Here is a 24,879-nt window from a genome sequence, read left to right on the forward strand (position 1 = left end):
GGGCTGGTTGCTCTCTGCAGCACAGGGCTTTGACCTGTGCAGCTGCGCTCACCACCTGCGTGCAAATTCAGGGGATGGTTATGAGCGTTCATTAACTCTTGTGATTGCTCTCCCAGCTGGGAGCAGGCGTGGGTTTCGTCACAGCAGGCAGGGTGTAAGCGTGCCCCGTGGCTCCTCTCCACGCAGGCTCCCGGTGGAAGTCCATGACGAACCAGGAGAAGCAGCCCTACTACGAGGAGCAAGCCCGGCTGAGCCGGCAGCACCTGGAGAAATACCCCGACTATAAGTACAAGCCCCGACCCAAACGTACCTGCATCGTGGAGGGGAAGCGGCTGCGCGTCGGCGAGTACAAGGCGCTGATGAGGAACCGGCGGCAGGACGCCAGGCAGGGCTACTTGATAGGGTAACGCGCCCCTTCCTCCCGTCTGAGGGGGCTCGCCCGCGGGGTGGGTGCCTTGAGAGGTGGGGGGGAGGCAAGGGGAGCACCTCGATGCCTCGGCTGATGAGTGCATTCCCCTGTCCCGCAGGCCCCAGGGCAGCCAGGTGCCCCCCGCCTCCTCGGACGTGCTGTACCAGCAGCCGGTGGGCATGCAGCTGACGTCCCCCGTGATGGAGCACTACCTGCCCTGCAGCGTGGACCCCAGCATGCCTGTCATCGTCAACACGCGCAGCCTCAAGGACAGCGACGGCGGAGACGACGGGCACTCGGTGGCCGACGGGGAGATGTACCGCTACAGCGAGGAGGAGGACTCGGAGGGCGAGGAGAAAAGTGACGGCGAGCTGGTGGTGCTGACGGACTGAGGGCGAGGGAGCTGGGGGGGGGGGGGGTGGGGGGAGGGCTGAGAGGGTTTGGGGGGGTGGCAGGGCTGGCTGCCACCAAAAAGGAGGTCACAGCATCCCCCCACGATGGGATGGGACTTGGCCGAAGGGCTGTGCTGGGAGCAGAGGAGAGCTGCTACCTCGCTGCCTGCCTGCCTGCAAAGGGGTCCCACGAAGGTGAGCACCCCAGCATTTTGGGTGGGGTGCTTCCCCGGGGGGGTGTGAGGGGGGTGATGAGCACTGACATCCCAGGGCTGGGATGTGCTGACCCCACTGGGCAAGCTGCCGTGGGCTGGCTCAGCCTTACTCTGGTGGCAGAGGCATGGGGAGCTAAAGCCACCTGGCCCGGGGATGTGGGTGCCACCGCCGCTGTTCTGTCACCCCCCTGCAGCCCCCCAGGAGGTACCTGAGGGTATCGGGGGGGGTGGGAAAACCTCCAGAGCATCTCCCAGCCCTCCAGCAGCACCCACGGGTGACTTGCAGAGAACCTCACCTGCAGCTGCCAGCTCCCGCTGCTGGGGACAGGGGACAGGGACACGCTTGTCCCTCGCTCAGCCCTGCCTGACCTCCCCGACGCATTTCCCACTTGGTCTTTAGAGCCTGCCAGAACATTCCCGTGGAGCCATTTTTAGCTCTCGCCTGGCCCGAGTACCAGCCAAGGGCTCCGAGGAGCCCTTTATGCTCCTGACAGCTCTGGCCCACTTTGTAAATAAAGCGGGTGCCTGTTCCCTGGCTGCGCTGTCACCCCATCCCTCCGCCGGCCCCTGTCCTGGGCACAAGCCCCGGCTGCGGTGGGTACGTGCCCCAGAGTGGGCACCTCTCCCTCCTGCGCCCCGGCTCTGCAAGCCGCAGGCTCCACCTGTGCGCTGCGATATGAAAACCAGAGAGGGAGAAAAAAATAACAGCAATCAAGGGAAAAAAAAAAAAAAAAAAAAAAGGAAATCCTTAGGGGGGGGGGCTGGAAATCAAATCAACTTTCTCTGCTCAGTCCAGCTTGAGGGTGTCTGGGGTGCAGCATGGCTGTGTGTCTGGCTGTACATGCACCGTGTCTGGCTGTACGTGCATGGTGTGTGTCTGGCTGTATGTGCATGATGTGTGTCTGGCTGTATGTGCACGGTGTCTGGCTGTACGTGCACGGTGTGTGTCTGGCTGTACGTGCACGGTGTGTGTCTGGCTGTACGTGCACGGTGTCTGGCTGTACATGCACGGTGTGTGTCTGGCTGTACGTGCACGGTGTCTGCTTGTGCGCAGAGTCCGTGCACCGCCCTGTGGCAACAGCCAGAAACAGGCAGCGAGGCTGCAGCCGCAGCCCCTGGCACCGCAGGGACCTTGCTGGGGGGGGTGCAGAAGGAGCCAGGGCTGCCCCAGGCTTGGGGGGGGAGGGGGGTACACTCAAGCCCTGCACTGGGGCATTTACAGCAGCCCCATGTCCTCAGCCCCAGGGTGGGGGGGGGTCCAGAGCAGCAGCTCTGCAGCATCAGGGCCCCGGTCCTGCTCCCCTGCACCCTGGGGGGACATTGTTTATCCAAGGGAGCATCCTGCCTCCTCGCCCACCCAGCAAACGCCTCTCTCCTCTCTTGCCCTTTGTCAGTGCTTTATTTATTCCCCCTCCCTCTGCTGCTCTGGCTGGGGCCGGGGTCCCTAGGGAAGGGGTGCTGGCTCCCAGGGTGGGATGGGCTGTGCTGCAGAGGGGGCTGGCAGCAGATGTGCCCAACAAAGATGCAGCTCTTCCTCTCTCTCTCTTCTTTTGTTTTGTTTTTTTGTTTTTTTTTTTTTTTTTTTAAAAAAAAAAGACTGTAAATATAGATAGAGCTTTATTTTGTTAATAAGACGATGAGTAACTTAACCTGTATATTTCACATACTTGTTTACAATTGTCCCCCCGCCCCCCCTTTGGCACAATAAAGATGACTTTTTGGAGCAGAGATCTGGGTCTGGACTTTACCAGCCTGGGGTTGGGGAGAGCTGAGGGCTGGACAGGGAGCTCTCACCCCAGGCAGTCAGAGTACCGATGGGGTTGTGCTTGTTTCCCCCCTTCTTGCCCCTCTCCCAGCACAGCCCCCTCCTAAAGCTCTTGCTCCCTGCGATGGGTTCACTCGTGCTGTTTCTCAACTCTCTCCTGCACCGTCTATCCGTGGTGGGGCCTGAGCTGCTCCCCTCTCCTTCCCGCTCTCACTTGCGTTTTTCCTCAAGGTCTCGCCCCCCATGGCAGCAGGTTTGGGGTTCAGCCTCCTCTGCCCAGTCCCCGCTGCAGCCAAGTGGTCCAGCCCACCTTTGCCAGAGCCAGAGCCCAGCAGGGCCCCGGGGGGGGCCCCCCCAGGAAGATGAGGGAAGCAGCTCTGCAGAAAGCTGTGCTAAACCACAGGACGTTGCCCTGGGACAAGGACAAGCCCCGCAGTTGGTGCCTGCAGGAAGGGGCAGCGAGTACTGCATGCAGGCACCTGAAGGGAGGTCAGGAGCGTGGAGGGACACCAGCAGCCCACCCCGGGAGGAGATACCACCACCAGCACCTCCAGTCCTACACCAGTCCCCACAGAGCCACCATCCTCCCCTTTCCAGCTACCAGCAGCTTTTATTTTGCACCAAAACCAAACACCAGATGCAACAACAGTCCCCAATCTTTCTGGAGCAGGTTCCTGCGCCAGTGCAGAGGGGATGGCCACCTTGTCCCCATACCACTCACCGAGCAGCCAAGGCAAGGGCAGAGCGGTCTGATTCCACCCCCAGCTGATGTACAAGCACTGTCATGAGCTGGATAGTGCTCAGCAGGTCAGGATTGCCCTCGCAGAGCCTGCAGTGGGGGGGAGCTGCTGAGCGGTGACAGGGGATGAAGCTGTGCACGGCTCGTGGAGCAGATCAGCTCTGTTCAACCTCCTGCCGGGGGTGGGGGGTCCCACGCAGGGACACAGCCAGGAGAGGAGCACAGTGATGGTGCCCATGCGAGGGGCAGGACTGGCCCCCTCCCAGGCCCTGGGGGAGATGAGGAAGGCAGAGCTGGGCGCCTCTTGCTCCAGCAGCAGGGGATGCTACGAAGGAAGCCATGACGGGAGCAGGGAGCTAATGGGAGTCTGGGACACCACGGCCGTGGGGACGAGCAGAGCCAGCCGTGGGCTGAGCACATCACAGGGCTACAGGCAGCCTGCGCCCACCAGCAAAAGCCCACTGGTCCCAAGCTCATGTGGCTCATGGCTGCCACTGCCCCTTGCTGCTCTGCACCATCTGAGCTCAGCCCAGCAGCACCCACCCCTCGTGGAGAAGGGTGCCATGCTCAGAGACACCCCAGGATCAATACTGACCCAAGAAAGGTGCTGGTTTGGGGGTGGGAGCCCAAGTGGCACTGAGCAGGTAAGGGCAAGAAGGGATGGAGGGAGCAGCAAAGGCGGCGGGCACAGCACGTGTGATGGGCAGCTAAAGCGACTGGGCAGCTCTGGGGGGCTCCTGAGCAGATGGGGGGGGGGGACCTGTTTCCCCCCTCAGGGACAGCACAGAGGGAACAAACCGGGTGCCAGGCTAAGCAGCAGTAGTGCCGGCGAAGCACGGACCTGTCGGGCACCGGGGCCGAGCCGGGGCTCGGCATTAAGGCGATGGTAAGGCTTCCTTGCGTAGGCAGGGGCCTCGCTGAGGCCGTGGTCCTCTCTAGCATCTCATGGTCCAGGCTCAGGTATGTCCAGGGTCTCCTTTAATCGGTGGCTGGGTCAGAGTTCCTCTCCTTCACCTTCCCACCATCAGGACCTGCCCTCGCCCCCGGCTGGGGTGGGGAAGGGGCGAGGGGGATGCGAGGGCTGTGGACGCAGCAAGGACAAAAATAGCTCAGGGTCTCACAGGCCAGAGATGCTATTTCGAGATCTGCAGGGCTGTGACCACCGGCTTCATCTTGAAGTACTGTTTAAACCTTAGCTTTGCATATCTGCCGAGAGAGGAGAGGGACGGACATGAGACATTCATCCCCCTCCCGGCCACAGAGGATCCATCCAGCACAGAGGGGCCTTTGGGATCCTCTTGTTCCAGTCATTTAACACTGAACTCCGCTGGGAGCAAACACCCTCCCAGCCCCGGCAGACTCACCTTAAGAAGTTAAAGTCTATGGTAGAGTATTTATCCTGGATCAGGCCCCAGCATGCCCAGAGGAAATGGGATGCCTGCAATGGACAAAACACAGATCAGAAATGGGCACGGAGCACCCCTGCCCACGGGACGAGTCGCTCATGCCTCTCCTGGCTGGGTCCCAGAAGTCCCGTGGCTGTGACAACAGGACACAGGGTGGCAGCCAGCTGGGGCTGGCCCACGTGTGTATTTTTATATGCTCCGGAGGCTGGTCCCAGCCCGGACGAGGGATGCCAGCAGGAAGGATGCTGAACAACACGCTCAGGGTACCAGCCTCTGCGTTTGCAGGCGGGACGTCCCTCCTGGCAGCTCCTGCCAGGAAACCAGCCGAGATTTTGCCTTAAGTTTCCAGAAAATTGGCTCTGCCTGCCCATGGCATTTACCAACGAGGATTTTCTCACTCTCAGCTGTGCTTGGCCTCTCTGAAGGGATGCCCAAGGCCACAGTTATCAGAGACATGCTGTTCCTTGGCATGTGTTGGTGGGATGGCAGGCAGCCAGTGCTATCTTTGACCTTGCCCAGGGGCTGAGTGCCTCCAAGGTGCAGCCGGGCTCTTTGGGGCAGCCTCCTGCCCCAGCTGCCCCCAAACCCCCTGCACCCCCATCCTCATCAGCAGAGCTGCAGCACGAAACCCTGGCTCACCTGAAAGCAAGGGAAAAACCCGTCCCACGAGCAGCCCTCAAGAGAGGCTGGCTCCTTCCCATCCCCACCACTCACCAAAGAAAACTTGTTCACTTGCACGTAGAGAGCCTCCAGCTCCTCCTCAGACACCCCCGTGCCTCTTCGGTCCCCCTGGGTGAGCTGCTTGTAGGCCTGCAGGTAGGAGCGCAGCCACTGCAGCTGGGTCTCCTTGCTGGGGTAGAGGCGGTAATCCACCTCCTTCACGCCTGCGAGGGGAGCTGGGGTCAGCGATGCCCGAGGGGCAGAAGGACGAAAGGGAAGGGTTTCTCCAGAGACAAACGGTGTGGCAGTGGGGCTATTCCCCACGCGCAACCGGGTGAGCGAAAGCCCTGGAGCTCCTGGGATCAAACCCGCTGATCTGAGCACGCACCCAGCCCTTGCATGGTTAAGAGGGGGCTCCCCGCCGGCAGCACGGCCCCCAGCGCCAGCAGAGACCTTCCCTCACACATCTCTCTAACCCCAGGCAGCCCAAGGAGGTGCTGCCCCATTTCCCACCATGGGACTGGGGATACAACCACCTCCTCCATCCCTGAGGCAGCCGCTGCAAACAAGGGGGGGGGAACCTTCAGTGCCACGGAGAGGAGCCCAACTCACCCGCAAACTCATTAAAGTGGTTGCCAATGTCAAAAGCTTGGTAGTTGTAGCCGGTGTACTCGTAGTCTATGAAGCGAACGTGCTCTGTGGAGGCAAAGGCAGGGGCTGAGAGAGGGGCTGGAGATGGAGCCGCCGGCCCCCGGGGAGGTGGGCGAGGGACAGACCCCTCGTCCGGGTGTGCAAAGCTGCTGCCACAAACCTTGTGTCCTGTCGTAGATGATGTTCTTGCAGAGCAGGTCGTTGTGGCAAAGCACGACGGGGGACCCCAGCTGGGAGAGCGTTTCCTTCATCCAGGCCAGCTCCTCTTCAAGCATCTCCAGGCTGGGCACATCCTGCTGGAGGCTGGGGAAGGGGACGGGGTGGAATCACTTCTGCTCACGGGGAACCTCCCTCAGGGGCAGAGCGGCAGCGTTGGCCCCTGCTTCCATCCGTGCATTTTATAAACGAACTCATCAGTGACACGAAGCAGGGCTAATGAGGCCATTTTGGGTGGGGAGGCCAGGTTTGGCTTGGACATCCTTTGGTGTGCGGGGTGGCACCCAGGCTGCCTGCAGATGCCACGGGGCTCTTCCCTTCTCCCCACTAACACCCGCATCCATCCCCTAAATTCACCCAACCAGCCATGGAGCCCCGCAGCGCTCGCTCCCAAAGTGCCCGACTAACCCCCCAGGCAACAGGAATATTTTGGACCCTGCCAGGGCACATACCCTCTCAGTAGCCTCAGAAGTTTCTATTCCAAGAAGAGAGCCAGTTAATGATTACCTAATTGGCTGCACTGAAGGTGCAGGCTTGGGTAAAGTCTGCCTGCAGCGGGGCGAGTGCTGAGAAAAGCCCTGTGTCCTGCACTGCTGCTCAGGGAACAGGTTAATTATTCGCTTGCCTTCGGGTTCATTCACCTCCACCACCTCTTGGGGCTGCCCGTATCCTTCCCAGACACCCCGGAACTCACCTGGCATGAACCCAGGCTCCCAGAAATGGGATGAACTGGTTTGAAGTGGGAACTGGCTGCTTTAATCTATACTGGGTTTCTAGGATCCCCTCCAACGTCAGCTCAACCTTGCTGCTCAGATCCCCACCGTAAGAAGGGTTTGAGCTTCAGCTTATTCTAGGGAGGGCTTAAAACACAGGCTAGATTTGCAGGGAGGAGGAGGGGGCAGATTATTACAGCAGGTGGGAGTCTCTGGTTCAGGCCGGATCCTGCCTGGGTGCTGTACAGACATAACGCAGAGCTGTCTCTGCTCTAACACAGCAAACCTCATCCCCAGACCGGCAGGATGAAGGGTGCTGAAGGGTGCACGGAGATGCCTCCACCCCAACTCCTCTTGGAGACTCAGCCATGAGTTTGCTCACGGGAGGATCATTTATCCAGAAGTGGCCACAGGGCCGGATCCAGCCCCAACGCCAGCCCCAGCCCTGCTCACCGACCCCAGAGTCCCGCAGAGGCTTTACCTGGGAACCGGGGCTCTTCCCCCCCGGTCCCATACGGGGGAAGACCTAAAGATGGGTGGGCAGCGGATGCCCAAGCCAGAGCCTGGCTCTTTGGGATCCCTCTGCCTTTACCTGGGGTTGGATACCTTTGGGCTGAGTTCCGTCTTCACGAGGGTGAGGTACTTGTGCAGCTTCTGCCAGAGGATGGGCTTGGGGAGGCTCCCGTTGGCATGGATGGCATGTACCCGGGCCATCTCCTGGGCCACCAGCCTGGAAGGAAACACGGACACGCAGGTGAGAGGTGGCCACGCAGCAGCATTCCTGAGAGAAGCGCTCCACAAAACCAGCCTTGAGGGGGGTTCCCCGAAAGCCATGTTTAAAAACGCAGCCTCAGCACAGCTCAGTCTCCCCTCCACTTCAGCTGCAAGCCTTTTCAAGACTCTGTCTGGGTCAAAAACGGTGTTCACCTTTCCAGGGCAAGTCCAAATAAAAGCTGTGGTTCTCAGGAAATCTCTATTCCCCAAAAACTTTAAAAACAGGGTAATAAACCCAGCTGCAGTTTAGCCCATTTATCACCCAGCACCACCCAGGTGTGTGCACATCAGCACTGCTCGAGCACTAGAGTCTGGCGCAAAAGCAGCGGCAGAGGGAGAGCTGGAAACACAGAGCAAACCCCTCACGGCCAGAGAAGTATCGGTTCCCCCATCCCGTGATTCCCCCCTCGACCCAAGGACGCGGGGGTCCTGCACACCTGAAGATGTGGGGGTCCCGCACGTGGTCGGGTCCCAGCGCGATGCCCGGCAGGAACTGGTAGCAGAGCCCATTGTGGAAGGCGCAGTAGAGGTCGGGGGCGCAGCCGTGGGCACGCAGCACCTGGAAATTCCTCAGCTCCGTCTCCCGGTCCACGAAGAGCTCCGTCTTCCTGCCGTAGACACGGACCAGCACCGCGTCCGCCATGCCCTCGTCAGTGTAGCAAGCCACGAGCTTGTTGGTGATGCCGTCGGTGAAGAGCTGGAGGGGGAGAAGGGCAGCAGAGCCGATGCCTGTACATCCCTGCCGTGCCAGCCGGGCATGGGGGAAACCCCCTTCCCACCAGCAGACCCCGGGGAGAAAGCAGCATGGCAAAGGCAATAACGGGCAAAAGAGAGCAGGAAGCAGCTGTGCCCACCGCAGCCAGGAAAGCTCCCGCAGCAGATGGCATGAGTCTGCAAGGCTTCAAGGTTCATACATGTACTGCACGGGGCCACAGGCTTCAGCTGCACAAAGCTGGTGGCTTGGGTGGAAATCCTGCCATTTTTCACCTGGAAGCTCAGGAATAGCTCAGGCCAGATGTGCCGCCAGCAAGCTTGGTGCCCGAGCAGCCCCAGGAATCGCTTCCCCAAAAAATCAGCGTAAATCTCTTGGCGCAAAATGAAAAAAAAAAAAAAAAAACAACAAACAAAACCAAAAAACAAACCCAAACCAAAATAAAAAAACAACCACCACCCAGCAAACAACACGGAGCAAACACCATCTCCTCCTCCTGACCCTCCCCGCAGGGCCGGGTTGCTGATAGGCAGGGACATCTCTGCTGGGGACGTCTCGTGTCATTGCTCTGATGGCTCCTCACAGATGGAAAGAGAGTTTTGTTCTCCCGCCGGCCCGGCTTGGCCGCCTGCCTGCGCACACGCAGGGGCTGCCGCCCGTGCCGGGCTCCTCTCCCCATCCCGCGGCGATTTCGGTCGCCTCCGGTGCACCGAGGGCTTTGGGTCTCCATCGCCCCACAGGAAACCCCCGCTCCATCGTCCCCCACGCAGGCAAGATGCTCAGCCCCACGTGGTTCCTGCTTGGCACCGAGGCTGAGCACACCGGGGTGCTGCTGCTCCCCAGGAAAGTCATTTCTTTATCCCGTTGGGGTTCGGGGAGCCGGAGCAGGTGTGATGCTGGTGGAGCGGGAGCGGGGCGAGGGCACGTGCTACGGCAGCAGCGGTGCTCGGGGGTGGGACAGCTAATTATAGACATCCCACTCAGCAACTCACTCTCCTATATAGGGTGCCTATATATAGGGTCCCCCAAGTAGTCTCCCGAGGGAAACTCAAAGCACTGGAATGACACATCCGAAGTTAGACGGCGTTAACACCCCTCGTTATGCAGCTGGCTGGTGTTGGATTCGGGGCGAGCCCGGCAAGCGGCGAGCCAGCCACCACATCCCTGGTGGGCCGAATCTTTTCAAGCAACCTTTTTCCAAGGCAGGTAATCTGTGTTTCCACAACGGTGCCACACACAGGTCTCCTCTCTTTGTCCTGCCAGGCCCCAGAGGCCAGAAGTTCAGCAAGAAAAAGGTGCCATGCATGGCCCACCCGTGCAGAAGGCGGTGCACCCCGGGGCTGGCGCCCTCCCTCAGCCAACACGCACATCGGTCGCAGGTGAACGGCTCCACGCCAAGATGCTCAGGGCCACCTCGCCTGCAAAGTCCTCGCGCTGCTTTGTTTTGCTGCTCGACAGCCCGATCAGCCCTTTACAGAGGGTTTAACAAGATTACTGAGCCTTATCCCCCTCTGAATTCCAGGCCGCTAACTTTGGAGACTCACACGTGGTTCGCCAGCAACCTGCACGCAGGGGCTCGCCTGGTTTGGAGATGGCAGCTCCTCCAGCTCCCGAGCGCAGCTGCTTGGGAGGTGCCCGGTGCTATTTCTTTGTGGATCCAAAGCACAGCCAGCTATCAGCAGGGCCTCAGCTCTGCTACCAGCCCAAATCTTTCCCTGCCGTGGTTGTGTGACAGCAGGGAGCTGGGGGAAAGCGAGTGTGACCCCACACCAGGAGCCTCGCAGCAATGAAACGCCAAGCGAAACCCAAGCCCTGTGCGAAGACGCTGAAGCGAAGCAGCTCCATCCAACACGCCGGCGCTGTGCCTGCCGTGAGACTCCCTCAGCACCCCAAAGTAGTGCCACGTTGGCCGCCTCCCCACGCAGACACCCCCAGCCGGACTGCAAAAAGGCACCTTATTACCAAAATGGAGCTAAAAATCATCCAGACATGCCAGAGTCCTCACAGGGGTTTGGCTCCACATCACTGCTGCTCTTCTTATCGCCGGATGAGGGATGGAGGAGTGTGTGCTTCCCTGATAGCGTGGCTGGCTGACTCACCGATACTGCCTGTGCCTCCTCGGTACGGAGATGCTTCGGCCCAGGGACAGAGCTTAAAGGATGAGGAGCCCTGGAAAGCGGGCACAACCTGGAGCACAGGGGGCTGAAGACCCCAGCAACAAGGGCAGGCGGGGGAAGCCAAGCACCCAGAGCCTTCCTTCCCATCTCCCACACCCTGCCCCAAGCGCTGGGAGATTTTTCCGTGTCACCAGCACAGGCTGGTACAGCCCCTGCAAGCAGCTGTGCACCGACACCGTGCAGCGAGGTGGTGTGAACCAGGCACCGCTCCAGTGCGCGGAGGAAAGCGGACAGGAACGCTAATGGGAACCAGCTGAGGACCAGTGCACCGCTCCAATCCCCTCCCGAACAGCTCTTGCGATAGCAACTAAAGGAAACACAACTGGAGGCTTCCCCCCCCGCCCCCCCCCCGCCTTGTCTCAACTCCTAAGGATTTTTTTTTTTTTTTTTTTTTTAATTAAAAACACACGCACGCACAGACAAGCTGCTGTTGAACACTGACCCCCTCCGATGCCTGGAGAGAGCCTGGATACCAGCGAGCTGGGCTCCTTCTCAAACAACCATCGCCACCAAGGTCTGTGCTCGGCGCTGCACAGAGCCCCGAGACATTTCCTGCCCCTACAACTATGCGCTCTGAGGAACTCCAGCTCCGAGCTTCCTGCCTATTGCCATCTGCCCTTTCAGATGTATTTTCCTGCAGCTTCTTGTATTTAATTACACTTGGCTATTAATACATTTTTAATGACTCCAGGCACACGGGAAGCATGTGCCTTCAGAGGGACATGCATACACATGTGTATATGTTTAAGCGCACCCAGCTCTGCCACCTCCACACTCCCGTGCCCATCGCCGGGAGCCCAGGGAGGACACAGACCCCACCCCCTCGTTTTCCCACCCTAGACCCGGCACCCCCGGGCAGAGGTGAGGAGGATGAAGGGGACCCCCCACTTCCAGGCAGCTTCCAGCCCCGTTCTCCCAGCTGCTGTAGCAAAGCCCTGCCAGTTCCGCACAGCCAAGCCCCGTCCCGTGCAGGGAGCCCAGCGCTGAATCCCAGCTCCCACCCGAACCAGCGCTCGGCTTACGTGAGCTGGCAAAAGGTGCAAAGCCAAGTAACCCAAGCGAGCCCTGCTCCTGGGAGCAGCTACTCCTGCGAGCAGGGGGCCTGGCAGCACTGGGTGCAGGCAGGGGTGCAGCACCTGCAGGAGTGACTCTGGCGGGGGGGGGGGGGGGGGGGGACGGGGGACGACACACCAGTAGTGCAGCCAGCCCCCCCCCCCACCTTCACCCACTTTGGCAGCCTCGAGGGACCCTGGGGACACACCTGCATTCACAGTCACCGCTCAGTGACCGCCCGAGGGGTCCCCAAAGCCTGCGGGGGTTGGGGGGGGGGGGGGGGGGGCGGTGTCACACCTTTGCACATCCGCACTGAGCCCAGAGATCTGGGGGTGGGGGGGACTGGGTGTTGTACCCTCCTTGACAGGTCCTACAGCCCCCCCATGGCGGGTCCTACCGTCACCCTCACATGGACCTTATAGCCCCCCCCCCCCCCCCCCCCCCGAGTGAGCTCTACAGGCGCCTCAGGGGGGGTGCTATAGCACCCCACAGCCCCCCCAAGCTGGGCTCTGCAGCACCTTCGGCTGATCCCCGCGGGTGGTGGTGGGGGAATCGTATGTGTCCGGTGTCGTTGTCCCCCCCCCCCCCCCCCCACCCCGCCCGGCGGGGCGTACCTTGGTCTTCACCCTGGCCGGCTCCCACCCGGGTCTCAGCTCCCGCATAAGCCGCAGCGCCCCGGGCAGCACATCCCCCTCATCCACCGCAATCCCGAGGTGGGGAACGGCGGAGATCCCACGGCCGCCCATCTCCGAGCCCGGGCAGTCCGGGCAGCAGCCGGGCGGTACGGCCATCCCCGGTTCCGAGCTGCCGGAGCCGCGGCCCATGTGCCGGGGGCTGCCGCGGGGCCGGCGGCCGCGGGGAGGAGCCGCCCGCCGTGGGGAAGCCATGAGTCACCGGCCCGCCTCCCGCCGCCCGCCTCCCGCGGCAGCGCCCGCCCGCATTGTGAGGTCAGCGGGACCCCCCCCCAACCCCCCCCCCCACCTACTCCGCGACCCGCCCCCCCCCAGTGTATCCCCCCCCAATCCCCTCACCACCCCCCCCATCCCCTCACCACCCCCCCCATCCCCTCACCACCCCCCCCATCCCCTCAAACCCCCCCCCATCCCCTCACCACCCCCCCCATCCCCTCACCACCCCCCCCATCCCCTCACCACCCCCCCCATCCCCTCAACCCCCATCCCCATCCCCTCAACCCCCCCCCCCCCCGCGTGTCTATACCTCCGCAGATCATCCCGCCCCCCCCCCCCCCCCATCCCTTTAGGATACAGAGGAGCGCATGAGATGTGCCCCAGGAGGTGCTAGTAGCACCCTAAACTCCAATTTGCGTCGTCGTCGTCCCCCCCCAATCTAGACTGGCCTCCCCAGCCCCGCCACCATCTCACCCACTGAGCGCTGACCCCTAGATGGGATTTACAGGTGGGCTGGGGGAGGTTTGATAGTTAAAGATAAAGATAGAGCACGTTGGCACAGCCCCCCCCCCCCTCACCCCGCAGCGCGCTGACACCTCTCCAACCCGGCTTCATTATCAGAGGAAATAACAACTGCACATGGCTCCGAGCGGAGAATGCCCCCTCCAAAGTTTACAGCTGGCTGCGGCTGAAACCAGCTAAATGGACCATGGAGACTTGGGGAAAATCATTTAAGGAAGGGGAAAAAAATAAACCACCCAGTTCCCCGTGTTTCTAAATATAGAGCCAGCTCTGTCAGTTTTAATAGGATGGTCATAATTGCTCTCGCTGCTTTGCTGGGCTGAGTGCGGCCTAATTGCTCGCCCATAACAATTCCAAGTGTTAATACGGGGCAGTTGTGGGCTCCTTGCAGCCAGGACTGTGCAGCAGCCACCAGGAAATTGCCCTGGCCAGGCGATTAGAGGTGTTAATAGGCTGGCTTAAGGGGCCCAGGAGCAGCACCGCAAGCAGCCCAGGCATTTTTCCCCTCTCACTGCTTGAAACAACTGTGCTGAATAGGAACAGAACTGGAGCCACAAAAACATCCTATTTTAGGCCAGTCTGACCCTTTTCCAGCTGAGGCCATCGCGGCGGTTTAAATCACCTGGTGCTTTTTCAAGCTCGCATCCACTCGAGTCTTCTCCAGACTTTTGTGGTATGGAATAGGACAGAGGAGGCTTAGTGATTTCCAAGTGGAGAGCTTCCCTGCGGTAGGAAGGAAGAGGAGAAGCTTGCCGACTCCTCTGTATGGCCAGAAGGTTGTGTGGAAGCCGGGCTGTAGCTCCAGCTCTGACCTGGGCCAATCCCCCCCCCCTTGCCGAGGGTCTCTGGGCGGCTCTTGCCCTCTCTGCCTGGGCTGCCGCTGCTTCCCAGCCCCTGGGGTTTCCTGTGCTGCCGAGCGGCTGTGCTCAGGAAACACTGGATGAAAGCAAGATATGCTGACCGCTGGGGCCCCTTCCCTCCACCCCCAGGCCCCCCAAACGCATTGCCACGGCTCTCCTGGCCCCCGTGTTGGAGCTGATGAATCAATGCTTCAGCAGGCGACGGTAAGAAACAGGTAACATCATTGGGTGCCTTGAATTTCCCATCTCAGGGTGGTGCATCCCGACGTTAAGAGGTTTAAACGCCGCATGGCTGCAGAGACCCTCCCAGGAGGGACAAACATCCGCTCAGCCACATCCTCTCCGCTTTAAGGGTGCGCTGCTGCTCCGTGGGGCAGGGCAGGGGACGAGGTGCTGCGCTGGGAGGGAGGGCTGGCGAGCAGGAGCATCGCTCTCCCAAACATCCCTTCAGCCTGCGAGGCAGCTCGTGTCAGCCTGCGCGTCGGGCAGCACGGGGACTTTGTCAGCAGTCATCGCTGGTGGCAGAAAGGAGGGTGAGAAGCTTCTGTGAGCCACTGCACTCAGATGGTGGCTTGCTCCAGGCTCTGCTCCAGAAGCACAAGCGTCACACTCGGCTTTACAGGCACCTTCCCCAGGGCTTGGCCGTGGACCATGGCAGCCACAGCACCTGAACTGGTCCTGAGAGCTTATTGCAAACCGCTTGGCTTTGGGGAGAGCTTGGATTCACAGCTGCCAGGCTGTAACTTGAAGCACCACAGCTCTCCTGCAGAACTGGAAATGGCAGCCTCCAGCTGGGAGCACTGGTCTACCCCTCCTGCCAGGCCAGCCCGTATGGGGCTCGCAGCTCCAGCATCACTGCACTTGGCCGGGACAGAGACAAGCCTTGAGTTGTTAGCTGGAGCCAACGGGGCAAAGAAAACGGGTCCAGGCACTGGGGCAGCAGGAGCTGCCTCCCCCTGTGGGACAAAGTCAGCCCCCCCTTAATCAGACCTGCAGGCACCTTCCCTTCCCCAAAGGACAGCAAAGCAGCCCTGTCCCTGTCCCCAGGGGTGCAACCAGCAGTCCCAAGCCCCCCATGGGAAAGCAGGTCAAGGCATGGGTAGCCCACACAGCAGCTTATCTCCTGCAGAAAGAGCTTGTTTGCTCTTTGAAAAGACCCTGATTTGCCTACGTGCAGGTGCTGTGGCACTACCTGAGAGGGTGTTTCACTCTTATGAAACGGAGAAGGATGTAAACGCAGTGGTGGATCCTGGCAGAGGAACACTTGTCCCATTCTCTTATTAAAAGTGTCTGACCTCTCCCCTCTGCAAGAATAAGCATCCACTCAGGGTCCTGTTGCTCTAAAATTGTTTAATATTAACATCATGGGGAGGGATAGGGTTATCACCAGCTAAAACAATCATTAAACACGGCTAGATAATTTTTCTCCCATTCAAAGAATAACATGAACTGTAACAGGTCATCCCTCCTCAGCCTGTCTGCAACATGCAAGCACCTCCACGCCAGCAGCAACTCACTGCACACCAGTTGTACTATCACACATCACTCTAAAAGTCCCTGGAGGTGCAGCTCTGGACACAGGATCCCGCTTTGATTGCCAGACTGAACATGCTCACTGGAAGATGCATTTCAGGCTCAGTTCTCCCCAGCAGCAGAGGCTCTCGGGAAGCAGAGTGGGGGTTTTGGAGTGGGAGAAGGCGAGGTTTTGCAGTTGCTTCAGCAAAGAGAGGAGGTGGCTGAGCTGCAAGGAAATGCTGCTCTCGTTTGCACTTCAAATTTCTGCTTCTCGGTGGTATTCGTGCCTCCAGGCTGGTTCCCCCATCCCTCTCCCCAGGCCCCCCCCGGCCATCAGCGGGCTGTGGCAAAGCCGATACGGTTGTTGTGCCGGTCGAATTTGGTATAGTAGTGCCCGATGAAGCTGGCGCCCAGGATCCAGAGAGGACCAGCCGGGGGTGGGATGTCCAGCCCTGAGAAAGCCACCACACAGATGTCCTCCCCGTACTGGGATTGCTGCAAAGAGGAGGAGACCCACAGGGTGATGGAGATGCCAGGAGGGAGATCTCTACTGCAGCGTGCCCAAGGAAGGGCTGGGATCCCCAGCTCAGCACCCTCTGCTCAGCCTTGATGTTCCTTCCTCCAGGAAGGAGAATCCCTGCCTGTCTCTGTTCTCTGCTGCTCACCCCAAATCTCCCCAAAACCACCCAAAGAAGCAGCGACAGGTTGATCTGGCTCATCTGGACACCTGTGCCAAACAGGAGGGTTTGGGCTAAAACAAGAATCTTCATTCTGGGGCTCATCTCAGCTGCTTTAGGGGAACCAGGAGGGTACAGGATGCTGCAGGAAAGCTGCACCCCGATATGCTGCAGCCTGGGGAGAACCACCCGGAGAGATGCAGCTTACCCGGAGGATGTAGGCTGAGCCGCTGAGCACGTAGGCCTTCCCACCCAGGTGGAAGGAGATGTTGGGCAGCTGAGGGACCTGGTCACAGTCCACCATGTACTGCGGGAGGAGGAGATGGCACTGAGCCCGTTTGCTGGGGCAGGGATGAGCAGGGGTGCAGGCAGCGGGGGGAGAAGGGGGATGTTGCTCACCTCTCCTTCGGCCATTTCTGCTGCGCCGATGGCTTTCATCAGCACAGAGATGGGGCCGGCTGGCCCGGTGATGTAGGACGCTCCTGTGTCAATGGCCACTGAGCAGCCTTCCTTGCAGAACAGGATTTCAGCCCCTACGGACACCCTGGAGCGGAAGGAAAGAGGGGTGACACCAAGGCTCCCACGGTGACCACAGCTTGGCTCCCAGCACCACGTGTGCCCACGGGTGAGTGTGCCACATCTTTGTCCAGGGACCGCTGGCCAGGCAGAGGACGTGCTGCTCCCGGTGCCTCCAGAGCACAGACTCTCCAGGGGCACCAGGAACCCTCCCTTCAAGCTTCTCAAATGTGAAAGCTAAGCGTCCTCATGTGTGGGGTTTTTTGTTGGTGTTTTTTTTTTTTTTTTTTTTAAATTAAACAAAGCAGAATTGTTTCAGTGCCTCACACTCCCTCCTGCAGGACTAAAGGGGGTTAAACTCTTCCACTGCAGCTTCCAAGTTGAATCAGCCCACGGTGCCACCCCCTCTGCATTCCCCAGCTCAGCTCCTGGCTTCTTGCTGAGCACCAAGGTGCAACTCCGTGCTGGAGGAGCCAACCCTGCTCCCCTTCAGAGGGGAAAGCATCCGCCAGTAATACCCAAGGAACACATGCCTCTGTGGACCACCTTCCCCAGCACCCAGCAAGCTTTCCCCAGGGAGGTTTGCAGGATGCAGCCCAGTGCTGTGCAGAGGCACTCCCTGGTCTCACCCCTTCATGCTGATCTGCCAGTAGCCGCTCTTGCTGACGTTCAGGTAGTGGAAATCCCCGGTGTAGTAGGCTGGGTCGCTGCCCCCGAGGATTATTTCCCCCCCAGGTTTCAGAGGAGCATTCCTAGGGTGCAAAACACAGCGGAGTGATTCCCCCTTGGCTGCTGTCCCTGAAAAATCAGCGCGAAAGGACCAGCCCCGGCTGTGAGGCTCTGCTGACCCGGTTAGGGGAGCGAGTTGGAGCAGAAGAAACCCCGAGTTAGTTCAGAGGATTGCGAGAGCCCGCAGGAGAGGGGGGGTGCCACATGCTGAGGTCTCCGAGCAGGTCGGTGCTGGGTCCTGCGTGAGGTAGGCGTGTGGGCAGAGCTGGGTGCAGGGTGCTGTGGTGTGTGAGCTCTTGTGAGCCGGGCAGGGCTCACCCAGGGCTGGCGATGGGAGCAGAGTCTGCTGCCCGGCCCCGCGGCGCCCGGGTGACTGTTAGTGGGTGCTGTCTCGAGAGCAATAGTGCTTTTTGTCTTCTTACTTCGAAGCTCTGCAAAGAAAAAGAAGCTCCGTAAGCCTGTGGTCTGAGAGCAGCTGCGTCCCCAGGGTGCCAAGGGGACCCAAGAGGCACCCAGGGGAGGCTGCAGCTGCAGCCAGCATCCTTAGGCTTTGTTAATTATTGATGGATCCACCTTTAGTCCAGGTGAAGAGCTACCACGCCTGCTTTAAGCACGCGTCTGCGGGTGTCTCAGTGCACCTTGCCTGGCTGCTGTACCCGGGGCCAGTGGGGAGTGCTGGGGGGGGGGGGGGGGGGGGGGCAACATTCCTGCTCTGCCAGGATGGGCCCTCCTGCTGCTCCTGCAGGTTTTGGTGCTGCTGGGGCACAATGATGTGGGGCAAGATATGAAAGGGGGTTTAGCTGCTGGTGCAGGTTTTTCTTCAAGAGATCTTCGTTTTTTTTTTTTTTTTTAATTTGGCCTGTAGACAAAACACTAAATTCACCCCTGGCTGTGTTTGCTCCAGCCCCATTAGCAGAGCTGGTGACTTCGTGCCTTCTGACAGTGACAAATGAGCGGGCAGCAGCGCTCCCTCGGCACTCCCTGCCCAGCGGCTCCAGATAAGCATCCACCTGGCTCTGCCTCTTGTGCTGCCTCATTCCACCCCAACTCCTCCAGGCACCCTCGGCGTGCCCATGCCCTCCCCACCCCACCCCAGGTGCCACAGCCCCAGCCATGGCTCTTTCCCAGTCCCGAGATGCAAACCCAGCACTGCTGTGGGCGCGATGCCCATGCCCTGCAAAACAAACACCTCCCCAGCCCCGGCACCGGCTCCTCACAAGACCCACCGGCTGTAGTAGACGGAAAATACGTCCTCCTTGAGGATCTGCTGGGAGAGGATCCGGTCGAAGACGGGGGTGATGCCGTCGATGGCCTGGCTGGGGTAGCCCATCCCCAGCACCCCGTCAAACCTGGCAAAGATGAAGGGAAAGGCAGGCAGCGCCGTCGCCTCGGCGAAGACCTGGACGATGGGTATGTCTGACACCTGGGGAAGGGCACAAGCGTCCTCACGGGGCAGGGATAAATCCCCCAAAGAACCCCTCCACTCTTGGGTAACTGGGGATGCTCATATGGGGGAGCAGAGCCACACGTGGGCATCTCCTTGCTGAGCCTGCAGCCCCGGGTCTGCGAATTCAGGGCACGCACTCACCATGACGACGTCCTGGCTGAGGAAGCCTTTGACGCTCCCCGTCCCGTAGCGGATTGCGAAGCCCGTGCCGTTGGCTACGTACGTCCGCGACTTGGAGGAGTCGTAGCGGCTGTGGGAAACTGGGGAGAGGGAGGAGGTGCGTCAAAGAAAGCGAGGGAGGCAGCGACGGCAGGACGGGCTGAAGGTCTCTGTTCCCCCAGCCTCCGCGGGGTGATGAACCCACCCTGCCCCAGTGCCAGGGGACCAGGCAGCAGCAGCCAGCCCCCCCGCCTGTGAAAATCAACCCTCCCCAGCCCGCTTTGAGCAGCCCTTGAGATGGAGAGGCTTGCCCATGTTCACTGAGCTCAGGTTGGAGGGGGTCAGCCCCCACCTTGGGTCTGGCCATGCCCCCCTACTCACCACAGGCACTGTAGAGGGGGGAGCACTTGTAGGATGGCACCCACAGGTTGGCCGAGCCCGTGTCAAAGACCACCTTGAAGGTCTGCGCGGGGGTACCGATGCTGATCTCGCCGAAATACTGGGTCTGGAAGAGGCACAGCATGGGGAGCATCACTGGGGTCACAGCTCAGACAGGAGAGGGAGGCTCACACAGACCCGAGCCCCCGGCAGCAAGTGCACTGTGGGGTGCAGCGGGTGACAAGCCCCCCCACGCAGGAAAAGACTCACATCCAGGTAGTTGGTGAGGAGGGTGGGAGCCGTCCCGTTCCTGGGGCCGGCCACGCCGCCACGTCTGCTCTGCCTCAGCTCGGGGAAAACGTCCGACACCTTCACACCCATCTCCTGCAGCGTCTGGCGGATGGAGGGCATCCTCCGCAGCGCGATCCTGCCAGGGGGTGAGGGCAGTGATGGGGGGCCGGGGAGCACCCAGGCACTCGCAGGAGACACCCCCCCCCACCCCCAGCTCCCTGCCACCCCCCCCCCACCCCAGCACTCCTGCCTCGGGAAATCCAGCTGGGTGGCTCTAGATGGCAGCAGCTCCCTGCTCCGTGGGACTGCCAGCTGGGTGCCCGTGGGTCCCGCTGCCATGGTGCTGCCAGCCCCCCCACGGCCCACCCGGGGCAGGCACCCCACGGGGAGCTGGCTGCTGCAGGAGGCATCAACCAACATTGGGCTGAGCCCATCCCCACCCTCGGCAAGTCAGCTTTGCAAGTGGGACGCTTCACCTTGGCCTCCTCGGTTATTTGGGAGATGGGTGCTGCCGAGCCACGCGTTGCTCAAGGGGAGCGAGGAAGAGGAGCAAAGAAGAGCAGGTATGCTAGCACAGAACAGAAAAGGAGGCGGAAGGGGGGTCCCCAGCACGGCTGCATTAGGAGGAGAGTCCTTCGGTCCTCAGCACCCTCTCAAGCACCCAAAATCACGGGGAGGCAGCAAGACCCACACCATCATGGGCCACCTGCAACATGCACGCCCGCTACCTCTGCAAAGCCTCGGCTGGTGAGGGGAAGAAGCTGACGCCCCAGGTCACGGCCAAGACCACCAGATACCGCTGCACCCTCCTGCTGTGTCCTGCCGGCATCACGCTCGCCCAGGGCAGCTGCCTCCTTTGCCAGCAGCTTCATCGTGTCCCAAAGGGGAGGACGCTTTTATAGCCTGGGTTTCTGCATCCGTGTGGGTTTCTCCTCCCCCCTGGCCGGGGGAGGGTTGGGGATCCTGCGGGCAGGTAGCTGGCTGGTGACCGTGACAGCCCCTGCCGAGGGTGGCACGGCTGGCAAGGGGAGCTGCAAACCCACGCTCCTCGTGGTAAATAGCATTGCTGCGCGTCAGCGCCCCGCGTGCAGGGCACGGGCCAAATCCCTGCTGGTGTCAGTCAGGAGAGCCAGTGGGTGATGATGATGCACGTGGTGGTGGTTCAGGTCTAGAGGGCGATCCGGCCAAGGAGACGTCCCCGAGCTCCACACTGCAGAGAGCTGGGGTTTCCCCCAAAGACCCAGGGGTGGGAACAGCAAAGGGTGTTGAGCCACAGTCCCTTTGGCCACGCAGATCCCAACTGCAAACCCACCAGACCCCACTGTCCTTATGGGGGCTGCTCTGAGCACAGCGGGGGGGAAACCACCCCCCAGCTCCATTACACCAGTGAGGGAGCAGAGCCTTAATGCAGAGAACAGCTAAACTCATTGCGATTGCTCCATAGGATATAAGACTCAAGGTAGAAACATCCACAGCCTGGCCAGGCACAGTGTGGTCGGGAGGAGCACTCTGCTCTCTGCCCTGTACAAGCAGGGTGCAGGGGAGCCCCGCACGGCTCTGGGTACCCAAGCTGCTGTGCCCACTCTGCCCCGTGTTTTGGAAGGGAGATGCTGCTTGAAACTCCCAGTGTGGGCTGCAGAGGACTCCTTCGTACAAGGTGCATCACCAGTCCCCAGCTCACTCACAGCTGTGTTTCCCCAAACAGTGCCCAGCCCAGGGTGCTGGGTGCCAGACCCGGCCCCTGTGGCTCCACGCCCAGTGCTTGAGCTGAGGGAACCTTGGTGGGAAATGACTGCAAAGGCAATAAAAATGTTCATGGAAGGAACCTGGTGACACACTTGCCCCTGCTTCAATACCCCCAGCTACGTAACCACGCTGTGGTGCTCCTGCTGCTGATGGGATCTGTTTAGGGCGCTGCTGCCACCCTTGTCCGGGGGACACCAGCACTGGGGGCTTGTGAGGAGGACACCCCAGAAACTACAGACAGCTTGCCCCCCAAACCCAGGGCTTTAAAGCTTCCTTTCCCAGGGGATTTTTGGCTGCCGCATTTGGAGCCAGGGGAAGGCTGACCTCGGCAGGCACCGAGGCTCTGCCCCACGGGTCGCAGCCTCAGTCCCCCCAGCCCTGACGTCTTTTCCCACGCTGGGCCCCAGTGCTGCGTCACTCAGGGGAGCCTCATGCCCCGGCGCAGGTTGCAGCGAGGCGCAGAGGTCAGGAGGCAGCAGCCCAGTGAGAGAGGGTCTGGCAGGGAGCCACCGGACATAAATCCCCTCCCCGGGCATCCCATGGGCTCTGCCTGCTTTACCGAGCCCCATTCCCCGAAGGAGAGGCCAGGGCTGCAGTGTGACTTCAAAGGAAAGGGACTACGTCAGCTGGAGGAAGGAGGATATGGGGCTCCGGGGCTCCAGTGTTTCCAGGTCCCCATTGACCAAGGGGAGGCACATCTGCAGGAGCCCTGAGGAGCATTAGATGCTCTGGGCATGGCTTTTTCCTGAGAGGGGCAGATGGACTGTTCTCTCACGGGGCAGCCGGAGGGCTGTGGATACCAGAGAAAAGGCAGCACCATCCTGCCGCAGTCCCCAAGGAAGACAGCCCTTCCCTGCCAAGGGGCTGGCACCACAGCCCTTTGAATGGGAAACCAAGGCATAAACAGGTAAAACCAACTTACCCAAGCCCATTGGAGCACTGAGGGTTGTTGTCTTGCAGTGGCCAGCACTAGCCCTGAGGCTGACCTGCCTTGCTGGCAGCACCAGGGCTTGAGGATGCCCCTGAACACAGGGCACCTTCCCCTGTGCAAGGAAAATCCCTGCAAGGCATTTTCCAGTCACATCCATCGGCAGCGAGCAGGGATGAGCAGCTGGTGCATGGGAGCAGCGATAGAAAGACCTGACACAGGGCTTTAAATAACCTGAAAATGGTGTGTTTGTGCCCAGGGTTGTAGGAACCAGGGGAGGGGGAAGGAGCATCACTCCGCTGGCTCGAAGGGCTGGAGCAGGAGTCGTGGTGAAGGCCAAGCTCTGCAGGGCAGCACAGGAAAGACAGCCATGGGGACACCAGCCAACTCTGGGACCACACGGCTTTTGTTCCCAGCCCTTCAGGGAGGATGCTTAACAATTCCCACGCAGCCTTGAAGCGTCAGGCAGTTCTAACCAAAGCATCACTTAACCTGAATTTGCAGCGACTGAAGGTAAAACAGGCAAGGCTGCAATCTCGCCGCTCGATTCGTGTGCTGCTGTGGGAAACTTGCTGCAGTTTGCTACAAAGGGCTGGGGTTTCGTAGAGTTGCATATCCTATAAAGAGCAGCTCATCTGGAAATAGCAGGGGAATGCTCTTAAGTTATTTCCCTGTCAGCTTTCAAGGAGTCAAATGATTGAGCTAAGAGTGAATTCAAGGAAAATGCTTTCCAGAGAGAAACAAATGCTTTCCTGCAAGATAAATGCATTCCTCTCTAGTGTTGGGCTGATCAAGCACAGTTCTTAAAATAAAATTTTAAATATTAAAGTACTTCCCTTTCTAAATGGAATCATTAGGAAGTTTTACTGAATAGCCTTATTTCTTGAGGGATCTTTTAAACCAGTAAAAAAAGGTAGATGCGTTTCTGTCCTTCCCACACATTTTACACACTTTTCTAGTCAGTGACTTTATTGCTAGTAAAAACACACAAGGCTTCCGAGGATCCTTCTTCCAGATGACCAAAAAGCTCAAGCCTAAAAGCAACTTTTGGGAAGGACTTAGAGGAGGCTTTGAATGGCACCAACCCTGGGGCAATTCAGACGTTGACATCAGTAGAGCCAGAGCTTCACCCAAAGTGTTTAAAACCAAAGCTGCTCTGGCAGGGCACACTGAAATAGCAATTTACAGAACCAGAGGGAAAACATTCCCCTGCAATTAGCTTCCGAAACACAGGCTGGGGAGAGCAACTCCAGCTTGCTGCTGCCTGCTCCATCTGAGAGGCAGCTCACAGCCCTTCCCTGGGTCACTTTGGAGCCTGATGGGAGCATCCCTCACTGTCACCCAGGGATGATGCTCCAGCCTGGCTTGATTTTCCCAGCAGGGTGAAGTGACAGCACCTTACAGCACCCAGAGCACACCCCCAGCTCACCCACACTTGCTGCCACAGAGATGGGGGCATTAAACAGTGGGAATCACCTTCTCCTGTACACGATGTCCCTAGGACCATTCCTCTTTCTTCTAGTGAGGCCCATAAAGATGAAACCTGACCAGCAAAAGTTGCTCTGCAGCCCAAGTGCAAGTTTCCAGCTGAAGTGAGGCAAAGACAGGAATCACAGATAAGCCTTAGGGAGGCTGCAGCCCTCACATACCACACGATGGCTAAGCCCATGCTTCCTCTCCCATCTCTCCTCCACAAGCAGCTCCCCAGCTCTCGCTCTGCTCCAAACTCCTTCATTTTATCATCAAAGCTGGCCCTGACACCAGCAGAGCTGGCCTCACCTGTACCTTCCTCCTGCCCATAGCCGAGCTGGTGCCAGAAAGCTGCTAGCTCTTCTTTTTTCCCTTTCTCAAGAGCTGCAATCTGCACCACAAACTGAAGGCAGCCTGCCTCAAAAATCAGCAGTGAGGGAGCAGCTTCCCCTAAGCCAGACCGCCCAGGGATACAAAACAACTATAACCAGTGTTAACAGGGGGGCTGCCCTGATTTATACCTGCTGGGGAGCTCATCCTCTGTAACCCAGGGCTCATCGGGGCTGCTGGGGCTGGGTTTTGGGTGCCCAAATGAGTTACCCCCCCATCAGCTGAGCAGTCAGAGCTGTTCCCAGCTCCGCTTTCACCTGGTGCAAACCCACTGCCAACCCGGGCACCGGTGCAGTACCTGCTAAGTGCCAACAGGCACAGCCACCAGCTCAATCAGGCTGAGCTTCAATCAAGAGGGAACAGGTTTAACGCAAAGTCATTAATTAATTCTTGCAAGTTAAGAAGGGTATCTGCACAGGGACCAGCTTTGATGTGATTGCCTTGGTTTAATTAAGCTCCTG

The 24,879-nt window shown here is 59.7% G+C and overlaps 4 protein-coding genes across 11 annotated transcripts in view; 2 read left to right on the forward strand and 2 right to left on the reverse strand.

The window, feature by feature from the left end:
* The window catches only part of SOX13 (SRY-box transcription factor 13), a 40,332-nt gene extending 39,521 nt beyond the window's left edge, over positions 1-811 (forward strand). For all 6 annotated transcript variants that reach the window (XM_042800285.1, XM_042800287.1, XM_042800286.1 and 3 more), the window contains 2 exons: positions 187-403; positions 528-811. In XM_042800285.1, the coding sequence (XP_042656219.1) occupies positions 187-403; positions 528-801 (491 nt within the window). In that variant the 3' untranslated portion in view covers positions 802-811. The remainder of the gene's footprint in view (positions 1-186; positions 404-527) is intronic.
* A 54-nt stretch (positions 812-865) lies between these two features.
* LOC122154093 lies at positions 866-2,744 on the forward strand. Of its 2 annotated transcripts, none has more exons than XM_042800289.1 (2): positions 866-1,889; positions 1,986-2,744. In XM_042800289.1, the coding sequence occupies exons 1-2, from the start codon at positions 1,498-1,500 to the stop codon at positions 2,617-2,619; spliced, it is 1,026 nt and encodes a 341-aa protein (XP_042656223.1). In that variant the 5' UTR covers positions 866-1,497; the 3' UTR covers positions 2,620-2,744. The 2 variants fall into 2 exon arrangements, with proteins under 2 accessions (XP_042656223.1, XP_042656224.1); XM_042800290.1 differs by having other exon boundaries at positions 866-1,884; positions 1,981-2,744.
* Positions 2,745-3,371: 627 nt separating this feature from the next.
* Positions 3,372-12,742, reverse strand: ETNK2 (ethanolamine kinase 2). Of its 2 annotated transcripts, none has more exons than XM_042800288.1 (8): positions 12,497-12,742; positions 8,378-8,637; positions 7,759-7,896; positions 6,398-6,540; positions 6,199-6,282; positions 5,641-5,810; positions 4,885-4,958; positions 3,372-4,726 (listed from the first exon to the last, which is right to left on the reverse strand). In XM_042800288.1, exons 1-8 carry the CDS (start codon positions 12,704-12,706, stop codon positions 4,654-4,656), a joined length of 1,152 nt encoding a protein of 383 aa, XP_042656222.1. In that variant the 5' UTR covers positions 12,707-12,742; the 3' UTR covers positions 3,372-4,653. The 2 variants fall into 2 exon arrangements, with proteins under 2 accessions (XP_042656222.1, XP_032865451.2); XM_033009560.2 differs by lacking the exon at positions 12,497-12,742 and adding an exon at positions 8,855-10,342.
* Positions 12,743-15,546: 2,804 nt separating this feature from the next.
* REN (renin) lies at positions 15,547-24,358 on the reverse strand. Its single transcript, XM_033009582.2, is given in 11 exon segments — positions 15,547-16,182; positions 16,573-16,671; positions 16,764-16,908; positions 17,510-17,632; positions 18,032-18,040; positions 18,836-19,032; positions 19,198-19,316; positions 19,597-19,720; positions 19,864-20,020; positions 24,208-24,260; positions 24,263-24,358. Coding segments are annotated over 11 exon segments (1,284 nt in total). The 3' UTR covers positions 15,547-16,020.
* Between the last annotated feature and the right edge of the window lie 521 nt (positions 24,359-24,879).

The sequence above is a fragment of the Tyto alba genome, unplaced genomic scaffold (genome assembly GCF_018691265.1).
Source record: "Tyto alba isolate M040663 unplaced genomic scaffold, T.alba_DEE_v4.0 Super-Scaffold_30, whole genome shotgun sequence".
In the NCBI taxonomy this organism is placed as follows: domain Eukaryota; kingdom Metazoa; phylum Chordata; class Aves; order Strigiformes; family Tytonidae; genus Tyto; species Tyto alba.